The sequence below is a fragment of the Brachyhypopomus gauderio genome, unplaced genomic scaffold (assembly GCF_052324685.1).
Source record: "Brachyhypopomus gauderio isolate BG-103 unplaced genomic scaffold, BGAUD_0.2 sc603, whole genome shotgun sequence".
Taxonomy (NCBI): domain Eukaryota; kingdom Metazoa; phylum Chordata; class Actinopteri; order Gymnotiformes; family Hypopomidae; genus Brachyhypopomus; species Brachyhypopomus gauderio.
Genome location: NW_027507424.1, coordinates 4549 through 27527, shown reverse-complemented (window position 1 = coordinate 27527; position 22979 = coordinate 4549). Strand labels below are relative to the sequence as shown.

Sequence of the window (22979 nt, the reverse complement as noted above, 5' to 3'; positions counted from 1 at the left end):
CAAAAAGGTCCAAACAGAATTCAGTATTTAAATCTTGAGGCATCATCTCAGCACTTCAGCTGAACTGCACAATAACATGATCAGTTTATCATTGATCAGACATTACACTACAAAATAAAAGCAAGCACGGCATAAAAGGGCATAACGGGGCATGACAGGGCGTGTCGGGGCATGACAGGGCGTGTCGGGGCGTGTCGGGGCTGTACTAAATCCTACACACTGCTCCCTCCAAAAAACACACACATCCACTCCTGAAGGTTTGTTTTCATTGTGTGACACTCGAGTCAGTGCGTGTGCAGGTTCCCCCGTCCGTGCCCTGTGGGACGTTCAGGTAAGTTCAGGTGTGTTCAGGTACGTTCAGGTGTGTTCAGGTACGCTCAGGTACGCTCAGGTGTGTTCAGGTGTGTTCAGGTACGTTCAGGTGTGTTCAGGTACGTTCAGGTACGTTCAGGTACGTTCAGGTGTGTTCAGGTGTGTTCAGGTACGTTCAGGTGTGTTCAGGTACGTTCAGGTGTGTTCAGGTACGTTCAGGTGTGTCAGACGGGTCTAGATGGGATGTCACCATGTGTCGTCTGTTCTATTAGTGAACGGCTGACCCTGCTTTGGGTGAAACAGGTCAAAGGGCACAATAGCTAGTGACCTTAGGGGCGAGATGGGCGACGGCCGGCCACAGTGCGTGACCTTTGACCCCAGTGCTCAGACAATGCTCACTCCACCCTCCCTCCACCCCAACTTCCTCTCACTTCATTCCAAGGCTCCATACACACCACAGCATGCCGGACTCACTCACAGTAACTTAGGAAAACTGTTCACCCTGTTCTCACACTGATATCACATCATTAACATGCTTTTAATTCACAGCAAGCATGTGACAGTGTGAAGCAACAGAATCAAACCACAGGACAGTCCAGCTCATTCAGTCCTGTCCAGAATCTCCATTAAATCATGCAGCATCATTTGATGTTCTTCAATGGTCCATAATTATGAGAGAAAATCACAATTTCCTACAATTATGATATGTAATATAATAATTAATTGCAAATTATATCTATATACTGATGATTATTGAGAACCTGAATCTTTTTTTCCCCATCTGTATATTTAGTAAAAATTAATTTAAAAACACCCTTAAATTTTCCAAAAGTTGGCCAAATATGACATTAAAATAAGGTAAATATCAGGCCCTGATATTTTGGAAAATCAAACATGGATGAATCAACACAAACTCACTAGCTTTATTAAGGCAACAACTGCATTTAACAAAATGCCACCATTAAACAAAAATGTTCATAAAACATTGTTTGTTTATCTTTAACTAAATGGTTGACTGTGGGTTCACATTTCAAATGCCCACGCATGCTGTCTGAGGCCACAACTCTCACGACCAACCCCAACCCGAGGCTGATTCTGTAGAACAGATCCAGCTTCAACAGTGAGTCCACGCACATCTGATGGGGGCGTTCTGAGGGCGTGGACCGTGGTGCAGACCTCTGAACGTATCGTTAGTACATCAGACGACAGAGACACATTCAGAAGCCTAAATCAGTTAATCTGGAAATGGATGCACTCAGATTATGCCATGCATAACCTCAGAGAGATCCTTAAGGCTGGCATTCCACGCCCGACACCACCCGAACACATAATCTGGCCTAATTCCACTGACATTAACCTCATCTAGGTTATATGAGCTGAAGGTTATAGTGAAAGAGGTGGAGAAAAATGGTAGTTTAATTTACTAATTTACTAAAATGCTCCTTGCAAATCACATGGTGTTTTAGTATCTTTTTCTAATATGGTGACATTATATTTTTATGTTTTGCTCATCTGTGTCATGGTTACACAGATGGTTTTGTTCTGACCAATTCATCTGAACTGAGATAAATTATGAAACTACAAGAGAGACTAACATTAGAGACAAACCGCGCAGTTTTCACACTGGATACACAAACATACAGGCATGTGCACATGTGCGCGCTCTCCCTCTCATACACACACACACACGCACACATACACACACACACACACACAACCTTTATCTTGGAGGCCACACTTAGGCAGCTTAGAGAAGACAGACACGCGGGGCATTGCCAGCCAGGCAGTCAGCTGCAATAACGCCAACAATGCCGACATCAACTATAGAGCACAGCCAACACGTCACCTTTCAGCCATCTTCGTGTGCGATGTACACACGGGTAAAACACGATGTCCTGTTCCCGTAATTCTACAACTTCTCCACTATTGTTCGGACAGACACCGCGGATTTAACACGACCCCCAAGCTTTCTGACCAGTAAGAATTGCGACGCAGGTCATGGGTACGATTCTGCACATTCCCTGGGCTGCACGGTGCGTGTTCGAGTTAATTCGATGCCCGTTTTAGCTCCACTCTGCAAAAGTGCAGACAAATCTTTGCCTTGCACAGAAAATCCTCAGAGTCTTAAGCTGAGCCGCGGCTGATGGAGACAGAAATAAAGCAGGCTGCTGTCGGGTTGCTACACTCCGTCCCCAGAACAAGGCAGGAGCTCCTGCGTGTGCCTCCCCCCCCCCCCCCCCCCCCCCCCAGGAGCGTGCCCCCGCCGACAGCCTCTGCCTTCCTCGCCGCCTGACTGAAAGACTGTAATTAAAGGAAACAGAAGTTCAGATGTTGACCTTTACGCAGGTGATCGTCGCCGCCGTGATGTTCATTAATCGCCGAGAGATCCCTCTCCTGAACACAGCAATTACGGCCGAGTGGCCGGCTGCAGCGTCGGGGGGGACGGCCGCTGTGGCGTGACTCATCTTCGGTGGCGTGCGCCCACACGCACGGTGTCTCCTTATTACACGCAAATCAACCACCCGCTGGTCGCCTTCTGTTCATTTCACCTGCATATTATCTGCCATTTCTGTGACATTAGAATAATAGGATGCACTGGTTTGGGGTGATGGCACAGAACACAGGTGTCAGTGCAACACGCTGGTCGTACTCGTGAACACACCAGTACACGTGAACACACCAGTACACGTGAACACACCTGTACACGTGAACACACCAGTACTCGTGAACACACCAGTACTCGTGAACACACCAGTACTCGTGAACACACCAGTACTCGTGAACACACCTGTACTCGTGAACACACCTGTACTCGTGAACACACCTGTACTCGTGAACACACCAGTACACGTGAATACACCAGTACTCGTGAACACACCTGTACTCGTGAACACACCTGTACTCATGAACACACCTGTACTGGCCACAATGCACCAGCAGCACCTTGTAGATGATTTTGTGCAAGTGCTTTTGTCAATTTAAAATGTCAGTCCTTGCCGCTAAACTACCTTTAATTTGCTTTAATGTGATAAATGGTGAAATTAAGCAAATTTCTCATTAGCAATAACATTTTTAGGGGCTCCGTAAAATCTAACGCTGCACTCAGCGTCAACGCATCGGTTTGTGGCTTCACGTGTGAAACGGTACTTACGCAAATACGTGTGGTACAGACTTCCACGATGCGATGATGTCACCACACGCGTGTTTGTTCAACACTATAATTCCTTACAATGATTATTATTTGCTGACAAGCAATTTCACTCATCTGCTTATTTAAATGCATGTGCATTCTGTACATTCAGTGGGTTTTAACAGCATTTTGGCTGAATCTAAATGGTTCCTGATGCGGTGCTCACATGGTAAACTCTTATATCATCATCTCACTGAAGTCCCATCATGCATGTGTCTCCAACTGTGGATTAATAATAAACCAGAACCATTTGCTTTCTAAAGGGTCTGTACACATGTACACTTAACAGGCGGAAAGAGATTTGGGTGTGTGTGTGTGTGTGGGGGGGGGGGGGGGGGATTCCATTTCTCAGTAAGATGTGTGAATGGATGAGATCAGATTTTACTCTCCAGTGTAAAAATCAACACCAGTGCACTTCCTACTGTAAAATACTGTAAACACAGTAAACAGATATATAGAATCTAATATTTTATCTGTAGAATTAGTGGGCAAAGTCACTACTGTACTGGCTTCATATTCTCTCTGTAGTTTCAAATATGGAAATATTTTGTTTAAAAAATTAGTGCTACTGTAATTATATACTATAAAGGACCAATACGTACTTTTTCCTGTGAGTCTTTTTAACATTATGCCATTATTCTGCCACCTAGTGGCTTGGATGTTTCAGAGATTCTGTAGTAAATTCAAAACATAGCAACTCCATATGGGAGACCAACTCTGAAGAACAGACTGCAAAACAATTTGATACCTCACCTGATGTGAGCTGCACCTCATAGAAAAAGTATATAAAATAATAATAAATAATTCTCATAAATACTGTTTGCTACTTTTGGTGGTAGAAATGCCTTACTCCTCTTTTAAACCAACATTAACTAATTCCGATAGATCACATCTAGGACACTTGGGAAAACCTTTTTCTGGCTGTGGAAATGTGTAAAAGTGAATTACTCATCTGCCTCTAAGCCCAACAACCACGCAAATGACTCTTAAGGTGCTAAACCTTTCAAATTATCTTACTTGTATGTTTATACAGACAGATTGAGCGGTGGAGTATAGTATTTTTTTTTTTCTGTAAAAAAACATTTCTCAATGTAGATGTGCCATTTTGAGGCAAACATACGTGTCCCTACAATTTTAGATGTCACCCATCAGTATATGCTAGGAAGGTGTAAAAACTAACTAGATCATTGTTTTATCTTTTTAATTTAAAAATCTTTTTAAAAAGTACAAACACTACAAACTGCAGCAATGGTAGTGTTGAAGCGTTCAATGAGCCAATATGTGAATATGTAGATGAAATATAGACAAATAGATCAACAATAGATCCCCCTTAATATTTCATCACTGTCTTATTTTGAAATAGAAAAAGGACAAATCATTTAAACATAAGAATAATATGATGATGATAATGATAAACATATTATGAATAATCACTGTGCCAGATATTTTCCAGCTGCATTTATAACTAATTGGCTGTTCTTTTGTGCCACTCTAAAGCCCCAGTTAAAAGTTCCCACACAGTATTTTTCTTCCTTACTCAAAATGTTATGTGAGCAGGAGGTGTGTTATTATCTTCATATTTCTGCTTCAGTTCGACATTTGTCTGGCACTACAGAGTGCAAAACATTAACCAAAAAATTATTTTTTTTTGTATGCTGCCCTCTGAATTTAGGAATTTCATTTTAGTTGGTGATATCTTTGACCTCAAAGGTAACACTGACCATAGAGAATCATCAGCTACCTTATACTGCATATTCATAGAGGCAGTATGGATCCGTCTTTTCTGCAAATGTGGACATTCCTGGTTCAGAAAGTAAGAGTCCTCACCAAGATTTTGCTCATGTTTCCTGGATTGTGTTGATTCCACTAATTTTACCTGACTGGCACCAATTAGAAAATCCATCAAGCTGGAGTAAAATCCTGGGAAGGACTTTTACTTTCTGAACCTGGAATGTCCACCTTTGCTTTTCTGTTAAACTGAATACACTGACTAATACTATTCAATAATGTTACTAGCAAGCAATGAGCATACTGTAAATCAAAGTATGCAGATTAACATTTGCTAATTTTATGTCATTTAGCTCAGTTACAAATGTATTTTTACAACATTACATAATACACTGAAACTTTCGCCGTGTGTAATCAAAGCCCGTTAGCTACACCTGGTTAACTGATGGATTTATCATAAACGCAACCAATGTGTAAGAAGTGAACACGACACCGCTGTAAATATATTGTAAAATATTATGGATCCTATAATTTTACCTGAGAATTTGATTAGCTTCTGTTTTAACATGACATGGATTCTGCTGTGGACCGAGACCCTATTAGCGTTTCACTTCTGGCTCAGATAATTTACAATATTTTCAGGACATATATGTGCACTCAAGAGCATATGCGCATATATACACGAGTGTGTCTTGGAAGTATTCTATGAAACTACAGGTGGATGTTCAAGGTCCTATAAGCGAAATAAAATCTTACAAATATTATACAAGTGTGTGTCTATAGATATTACGCAAACAAAAGCAGGAAACTGATGGTGTGTTCGTCCATTGTTATGACAAACTACCCAGTTTGGCGTGCATTCTCACGTCTATGATTTCGTGTATAAACCTACGCATTAATGCACCGTTCTCCTCAGATTTGCATCTACGTCTATGCTGCGGAAGTACAATTCAAGCTTAAAGCAGCAGCAGGTAACTCGCGTAAAAAGAACTCGTCATATTTGCTACAACTTGTCACTACATTTTGACAGAAGTACATGAGACTTATAATCTGAAAAAAGGCTCTTCTGGCTCGACCTAATCCTTCTTATATCGTCCTAAGAATCCTCGACGCCCAAATCAAAACAACCAGTCATGGCCAGAAGTCGTCTCTGACAGTGTCAAATTGCCAGTGTAAGCTCTCACCTGGTCAAGCACAATCACCGAGTGTCTTTTCATAACTGAAAAACTGCTGGTCTGTCCTTTGCCACCAACCGTTTACAACATGTACATTCTCAGTGCTCACAGTGCATATCAGAGTGGAGCATATGTACATTCAGAAATATCAGAAATATTTGACAGGATACATTATGGACGCCAGAGTCTAACTGAAACTAAAACAAACAACAGGAAAAGTCTCCAGGGATAAAGAAATCCTGCAATAAATCCAATAAGGGCACTTGGAAAGGAAGTGCTATACTATATCAGATAGTGAACTGCTTGGGCAAATTTCAGGCCAGCATCACATTCAAGAGTAAGAAGTCATTCCCCACACGTCCTAAAGGACCAGCGTGCCAACTGTCTGCTGAGGCACTGCTGCAGTGCACAGATGGAGTCCACGGTGCTTTTAGTGAGCACGGCTTCCTTAAAACAGAACCTGTGAAGAACCTGCTGAAGCAAAATGCCCAGCCGTGTTCAGAGCCACAGCTGTGAGTGCCCCTGCCTCTCACACAGAAGAGAAAGAGGTGCTGCAGTGAATGGAAGAGAATCACTTTATTGAGCCAGTGACAGATTCAAGAAACTGGTGTCCACCAATGGTGCCAGTTCCCAAACGCAATGGCAGTGTGCAATTACATGTTGAGGTAAATATAAAAAAGGTAAATAAATTAAGTTGTCAGGAAAGAGAGACGCATGCTGCCTGTTGCTGAAGAAAGGGTTGCAAAATTGACTTGTACAACAGTGTTTACATGACTGGATGCAGCAGCCGGCTTTTGGCAGATACATCCCATATCAGAAAGCAGCAAAGCCAACAATGTTACACCCTCTGAGAGGTTTTCCTTTAAATGTCTTTCCATTGGCATCACTGGTGCACCTGAAATCTTCCAAAGAAAGAGAACAAATACTCCCCCAACCTAGAAGGGGTGGTTGTGTTTACCCATGACATTCTGGTCTTTGGTGATAGCATGGAACAGAATGACCGGTGCTGGTGTTAGGATGGACCGACATTGCTGGTCTGAAGAAGACAGAATTCATGATCAGGCAATGTCAGCTCCACTTCCTTGCCCAAGTGATTGACAAGTCAGATGCAAGAAAAAGACCAAGAAAAGGTGTGAGGTGTGCGTGAACTATCACCACCACAGAATGTCCAGTAGCTGAGAATGATTATTGGCGAATTCAGTTACCTTGGGAAGTTTATCCTTAATCTGTCAAGTGTGCCCGCCATTGCATGAGCCACTAAAATCCAAGACATCTTGGATATGGGCCCATCCACAACAGATAGCTTTTCAACACAAAGAGACACAATCTACTTCTCCAGTTCTGGAATGAACAACAGAGGCTTTGACCAGGTATAGACACATTGAGAAAGAGTTTCCTGTCTTTGGACTTGTGAAAGATTTAATAAATACCTGTTTGGCCTTCAGACCTCCATAAGCCCGTAGTACTACACAGGGCCGGAGTGGGACACTTTTTCAGCCGGGGAGTTTCATGCCCAAAACCGGCCCAAAATTATTTTTACCTCCCAATCGGCCCAAACTAGAGAACCGGCCCATCGGGAATCCCCCCGAATCTCCCGATTAGCCACTCCGGCTCTGGTACTACTGATGAATAAAATAGACTTGGACAATATTCCACTGCAGTGTCCACGACTCACATGGCCAATGGGAGTCCTCGTGAGTATGCACCAGGCAGGAGTGCGGATGTATCTGACACTTTGTCCTACAGTTCTCTCCTGAACTCTGAGGAGAAGTCACTCCGATGCAACACGCTGCATTGCAGCCACCACTGGAAGTATTTCTGTGGCACTACAAAAGCTGGAGGCTGTTAAAACAACCACAGCAACTTACAATCACCTGCAAATGACGCTGAAGTGTTTTCAGTCTGGAGGGCACACAGGTGATGGGCCAGCAGCCATCAGGAAGGTACCTGTGCATTCCCCCAATGCATAGGGATCAAAAATCATTGACAGGATACATGACGGACACCGGGGTCTCACCAGTGATGAGTGTGCAAACATCATGAGGTGGCCTGTGATTTCATTGGCTGTAACAGAGAAAGTGGAGTCTTGTGAGTTCTGCTGAGCTGTATGGTGCACACAGACAAAACAGCAACTCATTCCAGCGTTGAGAGACTGGATGTCGATAACCTGACAAGCTACATATTTTTTTTTCAAGGTTTGTAGTGATAATCCACCTCCCAACCACCACACTCGTGGTTAAACCGAAGACCCTTTTGGTAGATTTGGAAGCCCAGATGAGGTGGTCCAAGAAGATTGTCTCCAATATGAGTGTATTGACTTCCAGGAGTTTGCAAAAAAGATTTTTGATTTTGAGCATATCATCTCCAGTAAACAAAATTCAGGGTAATACAGAATAATGGACAGGCAGAGAGGTGGCAAAGAAATCCTAAGAGAGAAGACTAGATCAAGACTGGAGATCAAGACGAGATCAAGACTGGAGATCAACTGTCCTCCATAGGTATGCAATTTATTTGAAAAGACATTTTAGAATTAGGCAGTGGACCAAAAGTTAATGAAGACCTGAAGTTATAATACACCCATCATCCCATCTATGCTAACTAAATTTAAATAAAGATTTGATCCTAACCATTCCTACTGCATTTATTTAGTCATGTCTGTCGATGTCTGCTGAAGCCTGCATGTCTGTCTCTATTAATCATGAACACCTGGACATTATTTAGTCACTGCTGTTTAAGTTGTGTCCCATTTCCTCTTTGCGAGGTATTCCTGACCTTAGTAAGAGCAAATGACTTTGATGATTGTATTTGCTCTATGAGTTTGCATGTGTATTGTGTCCTCTTTACCAATCTATGCATGTTCCACATTTACGTCTCTATATTTAAAGTGATTCTTTCTTCACACATTTGCTCTTTCTTGCATATGTTACACCCATACATAAAAAGAAACATCTGGTTGATTCTGACTAAACTGATTGCTGTAGCCAATATTTATGTAACCAACATTACATAAAACATGTTTAACAAACTAAATCTTCTGGCTAAGTTCCACATCATTGATAGTTTTTAGCAAAAATGTATGACATTAATAACACTTACATATTGTAGATTACTGGTTGCTCAGTCAGTCATCAGGTTCGCACCCGAGTCCCCCACTGATTTATGGGTAAACTTTCATGTCTACTTCCTGCATTTATAAAATGCTGCTCCCTCCTCCCTGTGCACGATCCCTTTGAACGTGAAGGTTTCACTGCATATGGACTGTAATTGTGCTTAAATTGACTGAACTCCTCATTTAGTCCACTTTGCTAGGAACCACTAGTGTGAATGGAATGCACTTTGGTTTCAATGAGAAGTAACAAATTCCATACATGTTAATGGGCTTTTTATGTGGGAGATTAAAATTGAATCTCGTCTGGTCACACCGGGGATACATTTTAGTTGGAAGTGTCAAGGGCAATCCAGCCCAAGTAAACCCAGATATGGACATGAAACACATTTTAACGCTTTAGTTTTTCAGATAATCCATGTCAATGGCCCATCAATTGCTATTAACCTAAGGCCAGAAATGTCTAATCTGAAATCTAATCAGACAGGGGAATGGCAAACTAGTAATATAACATCACTTGCATTACATAATTAACAAAAATGACATTTGAACGTAGTCAATTCTACCGCTAGTCGAAGGTGCACAGTGCAGCAGGATAGAAGACACAGAAAAAAGAAACAAACTCTCAGAGATCTATGTTAAGAAGCAGGCTAATTGAAATGTTTGTGTTATTCTCTCTCCCTCTTTCTCCCTCTCTCCCTGCTCCTCACACAGGCATAATTATTTGCAATTTGCCTAAGACTTCCATTTGCTGGGACGCCGAGCATGAAAAAAGAGGCAATTTGGGAGAAAATGGAAATGCCTGGTGGAGTTAGCGGAGGGGAAGTAACACGGTGCCAACCTCGGGCTGGCTGCTGCCATCTGATAAGCGCCGCACGCGCCCGCCAGAATATTAGCGCACCGTCACCAGGCCAACGAGTCCGCCGGCACGTTTTTGGGGCACGGACGTGTTGTGACTGGAAGGTGAGATATGAGATTCGGTAGTGATGAGAGGACGATATGGACGGCCGTTCCTGTGCATGTTGGAACACCTAGATTACAGTTTGGATTTGTGCGTGTCCTGTAATTGTTTTGGATTCTGTGTTTTTAACGTTTAGTGCCAACGGTGGGGTGGAGACGTGGGCTCACGGGAGAACCAGCACAAACTCACCAGTCGGCGCACAGCACCACGTCAAAACGTCCCTCCAGCGCGGAGACGTCCGCCTCACTGTCCCACCTCACCACCCTGTGGAAGAGTGAGGGGGTAAGAACTGGAAATTCAAAAAATAGCAGGAAGGGCAGAATGAAATGTGAGGCTGAAGGGGCAAGAGGGGCAGGAGGGGGCAAGAGGGGGCAAGAGGGGGCAGGAGGGGCAAGAGGGGCAGGAGGAGCAGGAGGGGGCAGGAGGGGGCAAGAGGGGGCAAGAGGGGCAGGAGGGGGCAAGAGGGGCAGGAGGGGGCAAGAGGGGGCAAGAGGGGCAAGAGGGGGCAAGAGGGGCAGGAGGGGGCAAGAGGGGGCAAGAGGGGGCAGGAGGGGGAGGAGGGGCAAGAGGGGCAGGAGGGGGCAAGAGGGGCAGGAGGGGGCAAGAGGGGGCAAGAGGGGCAGGAGGGCACTTTTCTGCAGCTGGTGGGTACACGGTTGAGTTTTGATGCTCTCACCAACTGAACACTTCGTTCCTTCTTCACAGTACTGACCAGAACCTGATCCGAATACTCACAACACTTGTACAATGTTTTATCTTCTTTCCATTTCTCCCTCTCCTCTTCTAACCAATCTCCTGGGTCTGATTTTTTTAGGTGGGTGAATCGTATTATTAATTAGCCATTATTAACAGTCAGTAAACAAAAATTATGTCTTGTGGAAATACAATCTCCTGTCTCAGTGGGGGGCCAAAGTAGTTCTTCACAGAGCTGAGGAGGAGATCCCCCCCCCCCACATCCAATCATGAGCGACCTTCGCCCCACACAACGCGAGCGTTCTGACAGGAAGCCTAATCTCTAAAGAAAACAATCAGAGTAATGTTGGCTAATTATACATTTACTCTCTCACTTCATCAGCCCACAGTAAATATGGAGGGAGGATGGAGGTGTGAAGAGGGGAGAGAAAGAGGAGTTAGATCACTGAACACCAAAATTACTTTAGGTGGTAATGCATTTGAATGGTGATGCTCAGATTAGGAGACATGTTGTTGGGAAACATACCGGGTGTATGCGGTGGTGTGTGTGTGTGTGTGTGTGTGTGTGTGTGTGTTTAGGCCCTAACACACTCTCTACTCACAGTCAGGGATATTTGGCTTTTGGGTGAATTTTCAGGATGAACCCAAAATGACCTCTGACCTTTACAGGTGAACTTCTGCTATCCAAGAAGGAGTTTACCTGCAATATTCGCAACAGGTGAGTTGATCATGAATTGATCAATAAATGTGCTGGTTCAATTACAGCTGGTATTTATGCTGGCACTACGTTTCGTTCACTGTCGACACCAGACAAGATTTGGTGGTGGTGCTACAGTGTGGGCCGTTGGGTCAGTACAGTGTGGGCCGTTGGGTCAGTACAGTGTGGGCCGTTGGGTCACTACAGTGTGGGCCGTTGGGTCACTACAGTGTGGGCCGTTGGGTCACTACAGTGTGGGCCGTTGGGTCACTACAGTGTGGGCCGTCTAGTCAGTACAGAACTGCCCTACACTTTGTGAATGGTACAGTGAAAACCCCAAACTACTTGATCAACATCATTAATCCATTGGGCCTCTGTATGAACAACACAGGCCTAATTTCATCTTCATGGATGAGACCAAATCATTATGGAACGTCTGCTGGAGACCAGGGTTCCTCAAATGGAGTGACCTGCACTTTCTCCAGATCTGAATCTCATAGAAGACCTGCAGAATCAGCTGAATCGTCATGTAGAGGTTCATAACTCTGTACCCCAGAACCTCAATGACCTGAGGGACCTTCTAGAAGAGTGAGATGCCATGACTAAGCAGACAATAAGTCAACTTGTGAAGAGCATAAGACATCGTCGTCAATCTGTAATTGATGCTGGAGTTATTGAGACACCAACACCCATTGAGACACCCACACACACACCATGACCACACCAACACCCATTGAGACACCCACACACACACACCATGACCACACCAACACCCATTCACCTGAACACACCCACACACCAGGTGTGTTGAATGCAGGTGTGTTGATTCCAGCTGGTAGCCTGAGGATCATGAATGTGCCTCACGTGTGAAGTGTCCTGCACGAATGCAGAGATGAGACTGAGCGTGTCACCGGGGTGTAACGGGGCAGTTATGGGTCCCGCACTCTCACCTGCAGGACACGTCTGCGGTGCCGAGGAGTCCCGCACGCCGGTTCCTCTCGATGGCACGACGCACGTCTGGCACACAGCGGTCAAGGTGAACAGTCGTCGTTGTTGAACACTCTACACACGACACTCCTCCCCTCACTCCCCGTCTCTCATCCTCGGATTACCAGAGTGCACAAGATCGCCCCATGCACTTCCCCATGGAAAATCAATAAGAAGGCTTTTAACACACAGTCCTGCTCCCGGGGGCCCAAGCCCAGCTAGCCACGCTACCAGATTGCTGGCAGCACGTCTATTAATAGACCAGACTGTAGTTTTAAGATAATTCAATTAGTGCTGAGCCCTCTTCCCCTCTTACTCGCTCTCTACACACCAAACCGTAGCTGTGAGCCCCATCTGTAGTGCGTTTCGCCCGGGGGGGTGTTGGAGGGGTTTAGGCCAGCACGTCACACAAGTTTAAGGTGTAACCTCATCAGAGATCGCTCACCTGGACACATGCACACACACTCATGAGCAATCCGTTTAAGTAGCAGTGTGGAAGCATTATTTATAATAATTATTTATTATATAATGAGGAATTGTAATATTTATGGCCTTTCAACTCTCTAAAGCAAAGAGGCTCAAATCTAGCCGACAGACAACCCCGTCATAGTTAGCAGTTAGCCTGCCACAGCTAACTGGGTGCATCGCCTCTACGGCCTGTAGTCTTTGTGCCACTAAAACAGCAGTGGTAACAGCTACAGTGATGTGGAGAAATTGCGTCTGTAGCCTTCTGCAGTCCCTCGTCCTAAACCCCCCCCGACGGCCCCCGTGCAGTGATCATACTCCGTTATTCTCATTCTTCTTGGACGAGCTGCCTTGTTCGGCCTCCGGACTCATCATCACGTCTCTCTCTCTCTGCACTCTATTATGGCAGAATCGTCTTTCGCACAAAGCGGTGCCAATTAACGCTCTATCAAGCCACTGGCAGGCTGGACACTCTACCCTGCGTGCGCTGGACGCCCCGCCCCCTCCATTTGGACGTCGTTCTTTAAAGCACATTTCTCGCTCTCTGCGGGGAGTTGCTGCGTCACTGCTATTGTCCGCCAGGGCGCCGGTGTTCAGGAGAGGCACGTCGTGACACGGCGGCTGGGGCGATCATGGACACGCCGTCTTCTCCTCCGCGGGGCCCGTCAGCACACCGGCTGCCGTCCTTCTGTTTCTGTCCACCAGGTGGCTCGTGGCCATGCTCCCAGGATGAAGAGGAGGAGGAAGAATGCGAGGACAACCGTGATAAGGGAAGGAGAGCAAGAGACCATGTCACATGTTTGTCAGGTTTGAAGTCACCTTTTAAGTGCTTGGAGAGGGTGAGTTAATGAAGAGATGGGAGAACACTGTAAGCGTAGAAGGGAGTGAGATGAGCGAGGAGAACGTGTTTTAGAGAGAGCAGCTCGAGAGAAACCGCACAGAAACCAGCCAGCGACAGCAGTAGCCATCAGCCACGTGATTATGCATCACAGGTTCAAAATGGTGGTTCTGGGCGTCAGCCCGACAACCTGCCACACACTCCAGCGCCTGAGGCTACGTCAGGCTACGTCAGGTACGTCAGGGCACCCTGGGAGAACGTGTGTTGGTGCAGTGGTGGGGTTGCTCGTGTGTAAGCGGGAAAGGTGAAATGATAACGCTATTAAACCATGTGAAGAGTGTTTGGAGTAACAGTCACTAATGGTCTTGCACCACCAAACATACTCTAGATGATGCGTACACACACACACACACACACACACACACAGCTGCAGGATACTCTGGATGGCCTTCTCATTCCCATCAGATAGCAACACTTCCTTCACGTCAGCGCACACTGCAATCTGAGAGAAGAGAAAGAGAGATGAAAACCAGAGAAATGAAAACAGAAAACAAAACATCCCTTTGCACACACACACACACACACACACACACACACACACACACACACACACACACACACACACACACACACACACACACACACACACCTTGGAATTTAAAAACCTCGCTCCCCACACAGACCCTCCCCCTCTCTCTCTCTCTCTCCCTCTCTCTCTCTTCCTCCCCCCACTCTTCTCATCTCTCCCATTCTGTCGCTCAACTCGTTTTTCTTTTTTTTTTTTATTTTACGTCTGCATTATTTTAATCATTCAATCAAATCAGTCAATACTTTTATCACCCTGTGGCGGGGAGCCGCTATCTTGCTATCACTCTGTTGGGTAATTGCATTGTGACAGGGGATGATGGCGAGCACCGAGCCTTTCATTTGCGGCACGGCGCTTATCAGGCAGGGCCATCGCGCTCCGCTGTCACTCCGCACTCGGCTCGCCAGGCCTGGCCCGATGCCCTTCATATAACTTTGCACTACGGAGCGTGTGCTTTTGTGCTCACACTCTTTCTCCCAGGCTTTGTCATCGCCCCCCCCTCGTTTGCACCGTCTTTTCATTCAAGTGCTCGTCTTTATCGGAGGGGGCGCGCATCGCTGTAGTTGTGAAGTGTTGTGTGTGGGCAGAGGTGCGTGTGTGTGTGCGTGTTGGTGGCATTATTCTGAAGTCAAAGCAAGTCTGTATTTGTGGTTTGATCTCATGCGTGTTCCTCTGCACGCGTGCTAGCGTGTGCTTCCACACACACGGATGAGAACGTGATGAAGGAGGTGAATGAGAGAGAGAGAGAGAGTGAGAGAGAGAGAGAGAGAGAGAGAGAGAGTGTGGAGGACACACGGCCCACTGGAGAACGTCGGCGTCCTTCAAACACCAGTGAAAGGCAGCGTGATGTACGGAGCTGAAACAGCCAGGAACTCAGACTGCTCCACACATACAGCAGGTCCAAAACAAGCGGCATGAAGGACACAAGAGGAGAGGAGAGGGAAGAGAGGAGAGGAGAGAGAGGAAGAAGGAGAGGAGAGGGAGAGGAGAGGAGAGGAGAAGAGAGGAGAGGAGAGGAGAAGAGAGGAGAGGAGAGGAGAGAGGGAGAAGAGAGGAGAGGAGAGGAGAGGAGAAGAGAGGAGAGGGAGAGGAGAGGAGAAGAGAGGAGAGGAGAGGAGAGGAGAGGAGAAGAGAGGAGAGGAGAAGAGAGGAGAGGAGAGGAGAAGAGAGGAGAGGAGAGGAGAGGAGAGGAGAAGAGAGGAGAGGGAGGAGAGAGAGGAGAGGAGAGGAGAGGAGAGGAGAAGAGAGGAGAGAGAGGAGAGTAGAGGAGAAGAGAGGAGAGGAGAGGAGAGGAGAGGAGAAGAGAGGAGAGGAGGAGGAGAAGAGAGGGGAGGAGAGAGAGAGAGAGGGGAGGAGAGGAGAAGAGAGGGGAGGAGAGGAGAAGAGAGGGGAGGAGAGAGAGAAGAGAGGGGAGGAGAGGAGAAGAGAGGGGAGGAGAGGGGAGGAAGAGGGGAGGAGAGGGGAGGAGAGGAGAGGAGAGAAGAAGAGAGGAGAGGGGAGGAGAGGAGAAGAGAGGGGAGGAGAGGAGAGAGAGGAGAGGAGAGGAGAGGAGAAGAGAGGAGAGAAGAAGAGAGGAGAGGAGAGGGGAGGAGAAGAGAGGAGAAGAGAGGAGAAGAGAGGAGAGGGGAGGAGAAGAGAGGAGAGGGGAGGGGAGGAGAGGAGAGGAGAAGAGAGGTAGAGGAGAGGGACCTTCATGGGGGTTAAGGTGTAGTACAGATCAGCAGGGACAGAGCCATGACACAAGAGGAAGAGAGGAGAGAGAGAGAGAGAGAGTGAGTGAGAGGAGGGATAAAGAAGAGGAGGAAGAGAGGAGGGGAGGGAGAGAAGAGAGAGAGTGAAAGGAGGGGATAGAGGAGAGAGGAGGAAGGAGGGAAAGGGGAGGGGAGGGAGGAGGAAGAGGAGAGGAGGAGGAAGGCTCTGTGCTGGTGTGTTATCCTACCACAGGGCTACTGAGTGGGGGATAAAGGACAGACGGCTGCCCCATACCCAACATACCTGTGTGTGTGGACATGCGAAGTGTGGGGGGGTGTGTGTGTGGACACGCATGTGCATGTGTGTGTGGAAGAATGTGGGAGTCGCTTGATTGGTCGACAGTCATTCAAGTGGAAGCGTCCGTATATTTGAACTCATTTCAATATTGCTTACAATATGCCTGTGTTTGGGTATCCATGCTGAAATTGGACATTTGCCTGTGATTGTGTGGTGTGTGTGTGTGTGTGTGTGTGTGTGTGTGTGAGTGTGTGAGTGTGTGTGTGTGTGTGTGAGATTGTGTGTGTGTGTGTACATCTTACCATGAGCCCAGCAAGACATGTCATCCCTCCACCCAACTCACACACAGCAGAATCCCTATAAGTATAAGAGAGAGAGAAAGAGAGGAGAGAGAGAGAGACGAGAGAAGAGAGAGAGAGAGATGAGAGAGAGAGAGAGAGAGAGAGAGACTGCGTGAATATTGAGCTTGTACAATAACTCTAATTAACTGTGCATACCATGTCTCTGTAGGGGAGTGTCATTGATTAGAATGCAATTCCACTTGGCTCATTGATTTCATCTCTCTCTCTCTCTCTCTGTGTCCCTCTCTCTGTAGAAGGAAGTGACATTGTCCTTTTTTTCTGCTGGACAGGTGGTGTGGGGGTGGAGCAGTAAGATAAGTTAATTAGAGTGATAGAGATCCCCCACAGTGCTGTTTTCAGTGTGTATAGAGGACAAGCGTACAGGCTTACAAACACACACACAAACACAAACTCTCACAACACCGACACAAACACTCACACAAACTCACACACCGACACAAACACACACACAAACACAAACTCTCACACACCACCCGACACAAACACTCACACAAACTCACTACTCTGGAACACTGCAGAGTAGAGTAATAATTGATAATTAATTAATAAATGAATCAAACTGAATCCACATTCGTTCCACCATCACACACACACACACACACACACACCACACACACACACACACACACACACACGAAAACACCTCGCCTTAAACTACAGTAATGGAGATGAGATGGACACACACACACCACACACACACACTAACACTCACACACACACACACTAACACTCACACACACACACACTCACACACACACACACACCACACACCACACTCACACACACACACACTAACACTCACACACACACACACACACACACACACACACTCACACACACACTCACACTCACACTCAACACACACACTCACACACACACTCACACACACACACACTAGACTTCAGAGGATCTCTGATCTCTCTGGTGCCCACTGAACTGAAACAGTCCATGCACTACACGTGTGTGTGTGTGTGTGTGTGTGTATACGTGTGTGCGTGCACGTGTACTGTGTATGCGTGTGTGTGTATTCGTGTGTGTGTGCGTGTGTGTATGTGTGTGTGCGTGCGTGTGTATTCGTGTGTATGCGTACGTGTGTGTGTATATGTGCGTGTGTGTGTGTGTGCGTGCGTGTGTGCATGTGTGTGTGCGTGCGTGTGTGTGTGTATTCGTGTGAATGTGTACGTGTGTGTGTATATGTGCGTGTGTGTGTATATGTGCGTGCGTGTGTGTGTATTCGTGTGTATGTGTACATGTGTGTGTTATATGTGCCTTGTGTGTGTGTACGTGTGTGTGTGTGTGCGTGTGTGTGTCTTCTCCACCGTGTAACATGTTAGTCCTGAGAGGGAGAGGGAGACTCTGAAGGGGGATGAAGGGGTTGATTGTTGCGAGGAGTGCAATTAAAAATTAATGTGCACAAAGCTGCTAGCATGAGCTTCAGTAAGGACAAAGACCCAGTGACAGGTAGCGATTTGGGTGTACAGAGCAGAGACTGCAGAGACTGCAGGGTCCCCTGAGCTCACTCTCTTTATGGGGAGTGCTTGATAACGGCTCTGCCAGATATCACCAAGAAGAAAGCCCAGGATGACACAGAGACATGCTAGTCTCTCTCACACACACCACACACACACACACACACACACACACACACACACACACACACACACACACACACACACAGTGGAAGATAAAAAATAAATAAATACATGAGGTTAAGGTGTGAGCAACAATCAGAAAGGGGTCAATGATTTTGGAAGGTCCTCTTAATATTTACAGACACTTCAAACATCGATATATATAGAGGCAGGTACATGAAGATGTTCTCTCTTACTTATTCACACATGCATGCAAGTGAGCGCGTGCACGCACACACACACCACACACACCACACACACACACACACACACACACACACACACACACACACACAGGCCCAAGGGCTGAGCGCCCTGTGCTGTATCTCTGTGTGCCCAGTTGACCTTCAGCTGGTGGCTACATGATCGATACGCACCCCCCCCCCCCCCCCCCCCCCCTTCCTCCGCCTCTTGAATGTAAAAACAGGAAATCAAAGGCTCATGTGCTGCCCTTGAGTGCAAATCAAAAATGCCCCTTACCTCTCTGTCAAAAGACCTGGGCCAGAGGCAAAGGAGGAGGAGAGAGAGAGAGAGAGAGAGAGAGGAGAGAGAGAGAGAGAGAGCGAGGAGAGAGAGAGGAGAGAGAGAGAGAGAGAGAGAAAGAGAGCGTGAGAAAGAGACAGGGAGAGACTCACGTAAACATGTGATGTTTCTTCACACAGTAGTAGGCCATCACCCTCTTCAGAGGGCCAAACACCTGAGGGGAGAAACAGACGTAAATAAACGTGGAAGTGTGAGGTTGCTGCTGTTCTAGTCCCCTCACACCGCTGACGTCACGGATGACGCCACCCGGACCGCGGAACCACTCTAGACTGAGGATGGCCGCACGTTCCACACAAAACTCTGCCGGGGTCTCTGGACCATTTGGGGCCGTTCGCCTGCTGTCTTTGCGGCACTAGCGGGGTTCTGTTCTACACAAGCCGCGGTGCCTGTAATTCAGCACCACGGATCTCCCCGTGTTGCTACACACACACTCCTAGTGCATTCTGGATACTTAGTGCCAGGGGAAGGCTGTGTGAGGCGAGAGTGGGGGGGGGGGTCCAGCCGGAGATTATCTGGAGGAGGCTGGCTGGTGGTCTTATCACCCACCGTCAGCCTTCGGTTCCTCAGCCTGCTCCAGCAAGAGCACAGCGGTGCTATTGGGGTCTCTCAAACACACACACACGCACTCACACACACACACACACACACACACAAACACACACCCTGGCAGTAGGAAAGAGATAAATCCACATTTCAATAAACTTCAGGCCCGGAGCTGCCACACTGATGAAGCTCTGAGTGCTGCTGTGTGTTGCGTGTGGGGATGGGTGTGTGTTGTGCGTGGGTGCGATGTGTGTGTGTGTTTGCGTGTGCGAGTTCGCACTGCGTGCGTGGAGGGTGACATCATTCCTCCACGGGATGTATCGGGGAGCTGGAACGTGTTCCACACAGGCACACGGGCCCAACACGCTGGCCAATTGTCTCAACGCTGCCGAAATTAACAGAGGAGAATGTGCAGTATTGCACAACGGTGCCTGGAGTGGTGTGTGTGTGTGTGTGTGTGTGTGTGTGTGTGCGGGCGTGCTCGAGAGCGAGAGTCGATCAAATAAGCAGCTTAAGTCCCGTCTTTCAGAGGCCTGTTAATGCCTGTCTCTCTCAACCTCTCCGCAGCATCAACCCAAGATTAACTCACCCAAGCAAGATTTAATAATGCCTATTGATAAAACGTCAACATATGCCTGTGCCATTACAGTCCGGCCTGCTTGCTATTCTCGTCTGCTGCCGTCTACAGACTGATCAGCCATGTGACATATTGAGAGGCCACCATAAGATTTATCAGGAGAAGGTATTAACGAGGTGGCCGGGGGAGTGGTCACACACGCACACACTTATGACACTCAGAGGTCACTAAAGGTCAGGAGAAACTTGGGAGCTAAAGGTCACTTGTTGTCTTGATATGACAGAAAGCCGCTGTTTGGATAGATATCGCATTATGTGAGTTTTCAGAATATATTTAAAGCTTAACTCCAACTTGAGCAATTTGAGAGGTCTAGGCAGGAGGAAAACCGAAGTTCTTAAGTACTTTGGGAGCCCTGTGCTATTGTGCCAAGAAACGAACTTCATACTGCATCTCTGTCTTGGACAGAAATCAAGTTTTAAGACTGACCCTCTTCAAGATATTTCCTAATTAGTACTGTGAACACTGCAGCATGGGTAATTTAAGTGATTATAGACTCGAAATTGAGGTAGGGGGTGTGTGTATGTGTGTGTGTGTGTGTGTGTGTGTGGTGTGTGTGTGTGTGTTGGTGACAGGGGGAAGGGGTTGAGATGCACTTGAGGAAATGAGAAACTCATGAGGTGATCATAGATTACTTTCCTTCCTGTGGATAATGCAATCACTTCTCACCTTCAATTAGCAGAGGAGAAACAGAGCCTCTCTCTGGAGCCCTCTGGAGCCCTTCCTCCTGCCTGTATCTCTGTTTTCCTCAGTCTCCTAAGAACATTACTACAGAGCTGTCTGCACATATGTGCACGCAATACCCCCCCCCCGCCCCCCCCCCCCCCCCGGTTTACGTGTCCTTTAAGACAGAGAGAGGAACCTATTAGAATGAGCCTATTTTTAGACTAGAGCGGCTTACAGGACCCTAATGCCATAAACTTCTAGCCACACAACATCACAACACGCAACACACCGGCTTCTGGTTTGGACTGTCAAGCATTAACCAAAAAAAGGGATAAAACTGACCCTTAGCTTGGTTCAGGTGTAATTCATATATATACACACGCTCCACACAAGTGGATTGCTTGTATGTATGCTCAAGCAATCCACTCCATCCATAAGAGCTCCAGGCTGAATACCCTCCTGTCCTGGTGAACTTTGAACTTTTGGAAAAGTGCAGTGGCTGACTAATCCTGACACCAGGGATGTACACTAATCACATGAGCACGGATGTGTCCAGCAGCTGCTGTGAATCTCTCTCTCTCTCTCTCTCTCTCTCTCTCTCTCTCTCTCTCTCACACACACACACACACACACACACACACACACACACACACACACACAGGTTACAAACATCTTCCAGAACTCTGTTTGTCACTTTCACACACAACTGAGCAAAAAACTAACGGAAGAAGTCAGCATGTTTGAGAGACTCCGTGTGGTCACAGGTTCTTCATGAGGTTCTTCATGAGGTTCTTCTCAGCAGGCTTGAAGGCCAAAAGTGAAATGACATCCACACAGTAAGACGACAGGCAGACAGAGAAAGAAAAAAAAGAGAGTGAAACATAAATGTGATGTGTGTGTGTGTGAGCGTGTGCAGGCAGTCAGGCGGCCCCGAGCTTTCTCCAGATGATCTCCACATTAACGCGGGCCTCCGATAATTCTTAAGCCTCCTCCATTTCAGATCCAATAATGGATAAGAGCGCATTTCAACATGATCAACTGCCAATCTGCTCCCCCACACCGCTACTTTAGACCACCTCAGGATTACTGCACGGACACACACATGCGCACACACGGATACACTCGCACAGATAACAGCACCCACTGTGCGCCACCTCTGAGAGCCCAACACCCATTTGGGTCCTGCGAAAACGGGACGAGGCGCATGTGCAGACACGTGCACACTTCACCACATCGCAGCATCTGATCTGTGGAAGACCCGAGGATCAGACCGAAGATCGGGACCGAGGATCGGACCGAGGATCGGACCGCGTCCTGGTTAGCAACTGCATTTAATAATAGCTCTGACCCTGCCATCTTGTTTCAGACGTGATTTATGGAAGTACTCACACTTTTTCTTACTGATATTCTTCTTATTCTCCACTCTCTCCCTCCCACTCTCTCGGTCTCACACACACCACACACACACACACACACACACACACACACACACCACACACACACACACACACACACCCTCTACAATCTCCAACCCTCACACCGAGCAAAAAAAGCCTCGCCGGGCGCCTCCTCACCAGAATGACAGTAAAAGGGGGTGAAGCTTCTCCGCACGTACGAGTCGGTGGTTCTGAAACACGGTGCGTCGGGCAGATAAGACCGTCCTCCTCTCTCGGTAAACAACCTTTATTTTGGATCAGGGCGCCCGTGTGCGCTGCATAAGGAGGGGGGGAGGGCCGCACTGTCGCGAGGCGCTCGCGAGGGCTCCGCTATTTCTCCGTCATCCTGATATCTCCCTCATCTGTGGGGGGGGCGGTGACGGCGGGCTGATAGATACATCAGTGCGTGGACGGTAAAACGGGCCGGGCGTGCGAGC

At 47.1% G+C, this 22979-nt stretch overlaps 1 protein-coding gene across 1 annotated transcript in view; it reads right to left on the bottom strand.

The window, feature by feature from the left end:
• Positions 1 to 22752, bottom strand: part of LOC143506907 (calmodulin-lysine N-methyltransferase-like) — a 30856-nt gene extending 8104 nt beyond the window's left edge. Inside the window, exons 1-6 of the mRNA XM_076996489.1 lie at positions 22681 to 22752; positions 19356 to 19417; positions 17030 to 17084; positions 14591 to 14654; positions 12813 to 12879; positions 10662 to 10736 (exon numbers count right to left, since the gene is read on the bottom strand). Coding sequence (XP_076852604.1) covers positions 10662 to 10736; positions 12813 to 12879; positions 14591 to 14654; positions 17030 to 17084; positions 19356 to 19393 — 299 coding nt within the window. The 5' untranslated portion in view covers positions 19394 to 19417; positions 22681 to 22752. The remainder of the gene's footprint in view (positions 1 to 10661; positions 10737 to 12812; positions 12880 to 14590; positions 14655 to 17029; positions 17085 to 19355; positions 19418 to 22680) is intronic.
• Between the last annotated feature and the right edge of the window lie 227 nt (positions 22753 to 22979).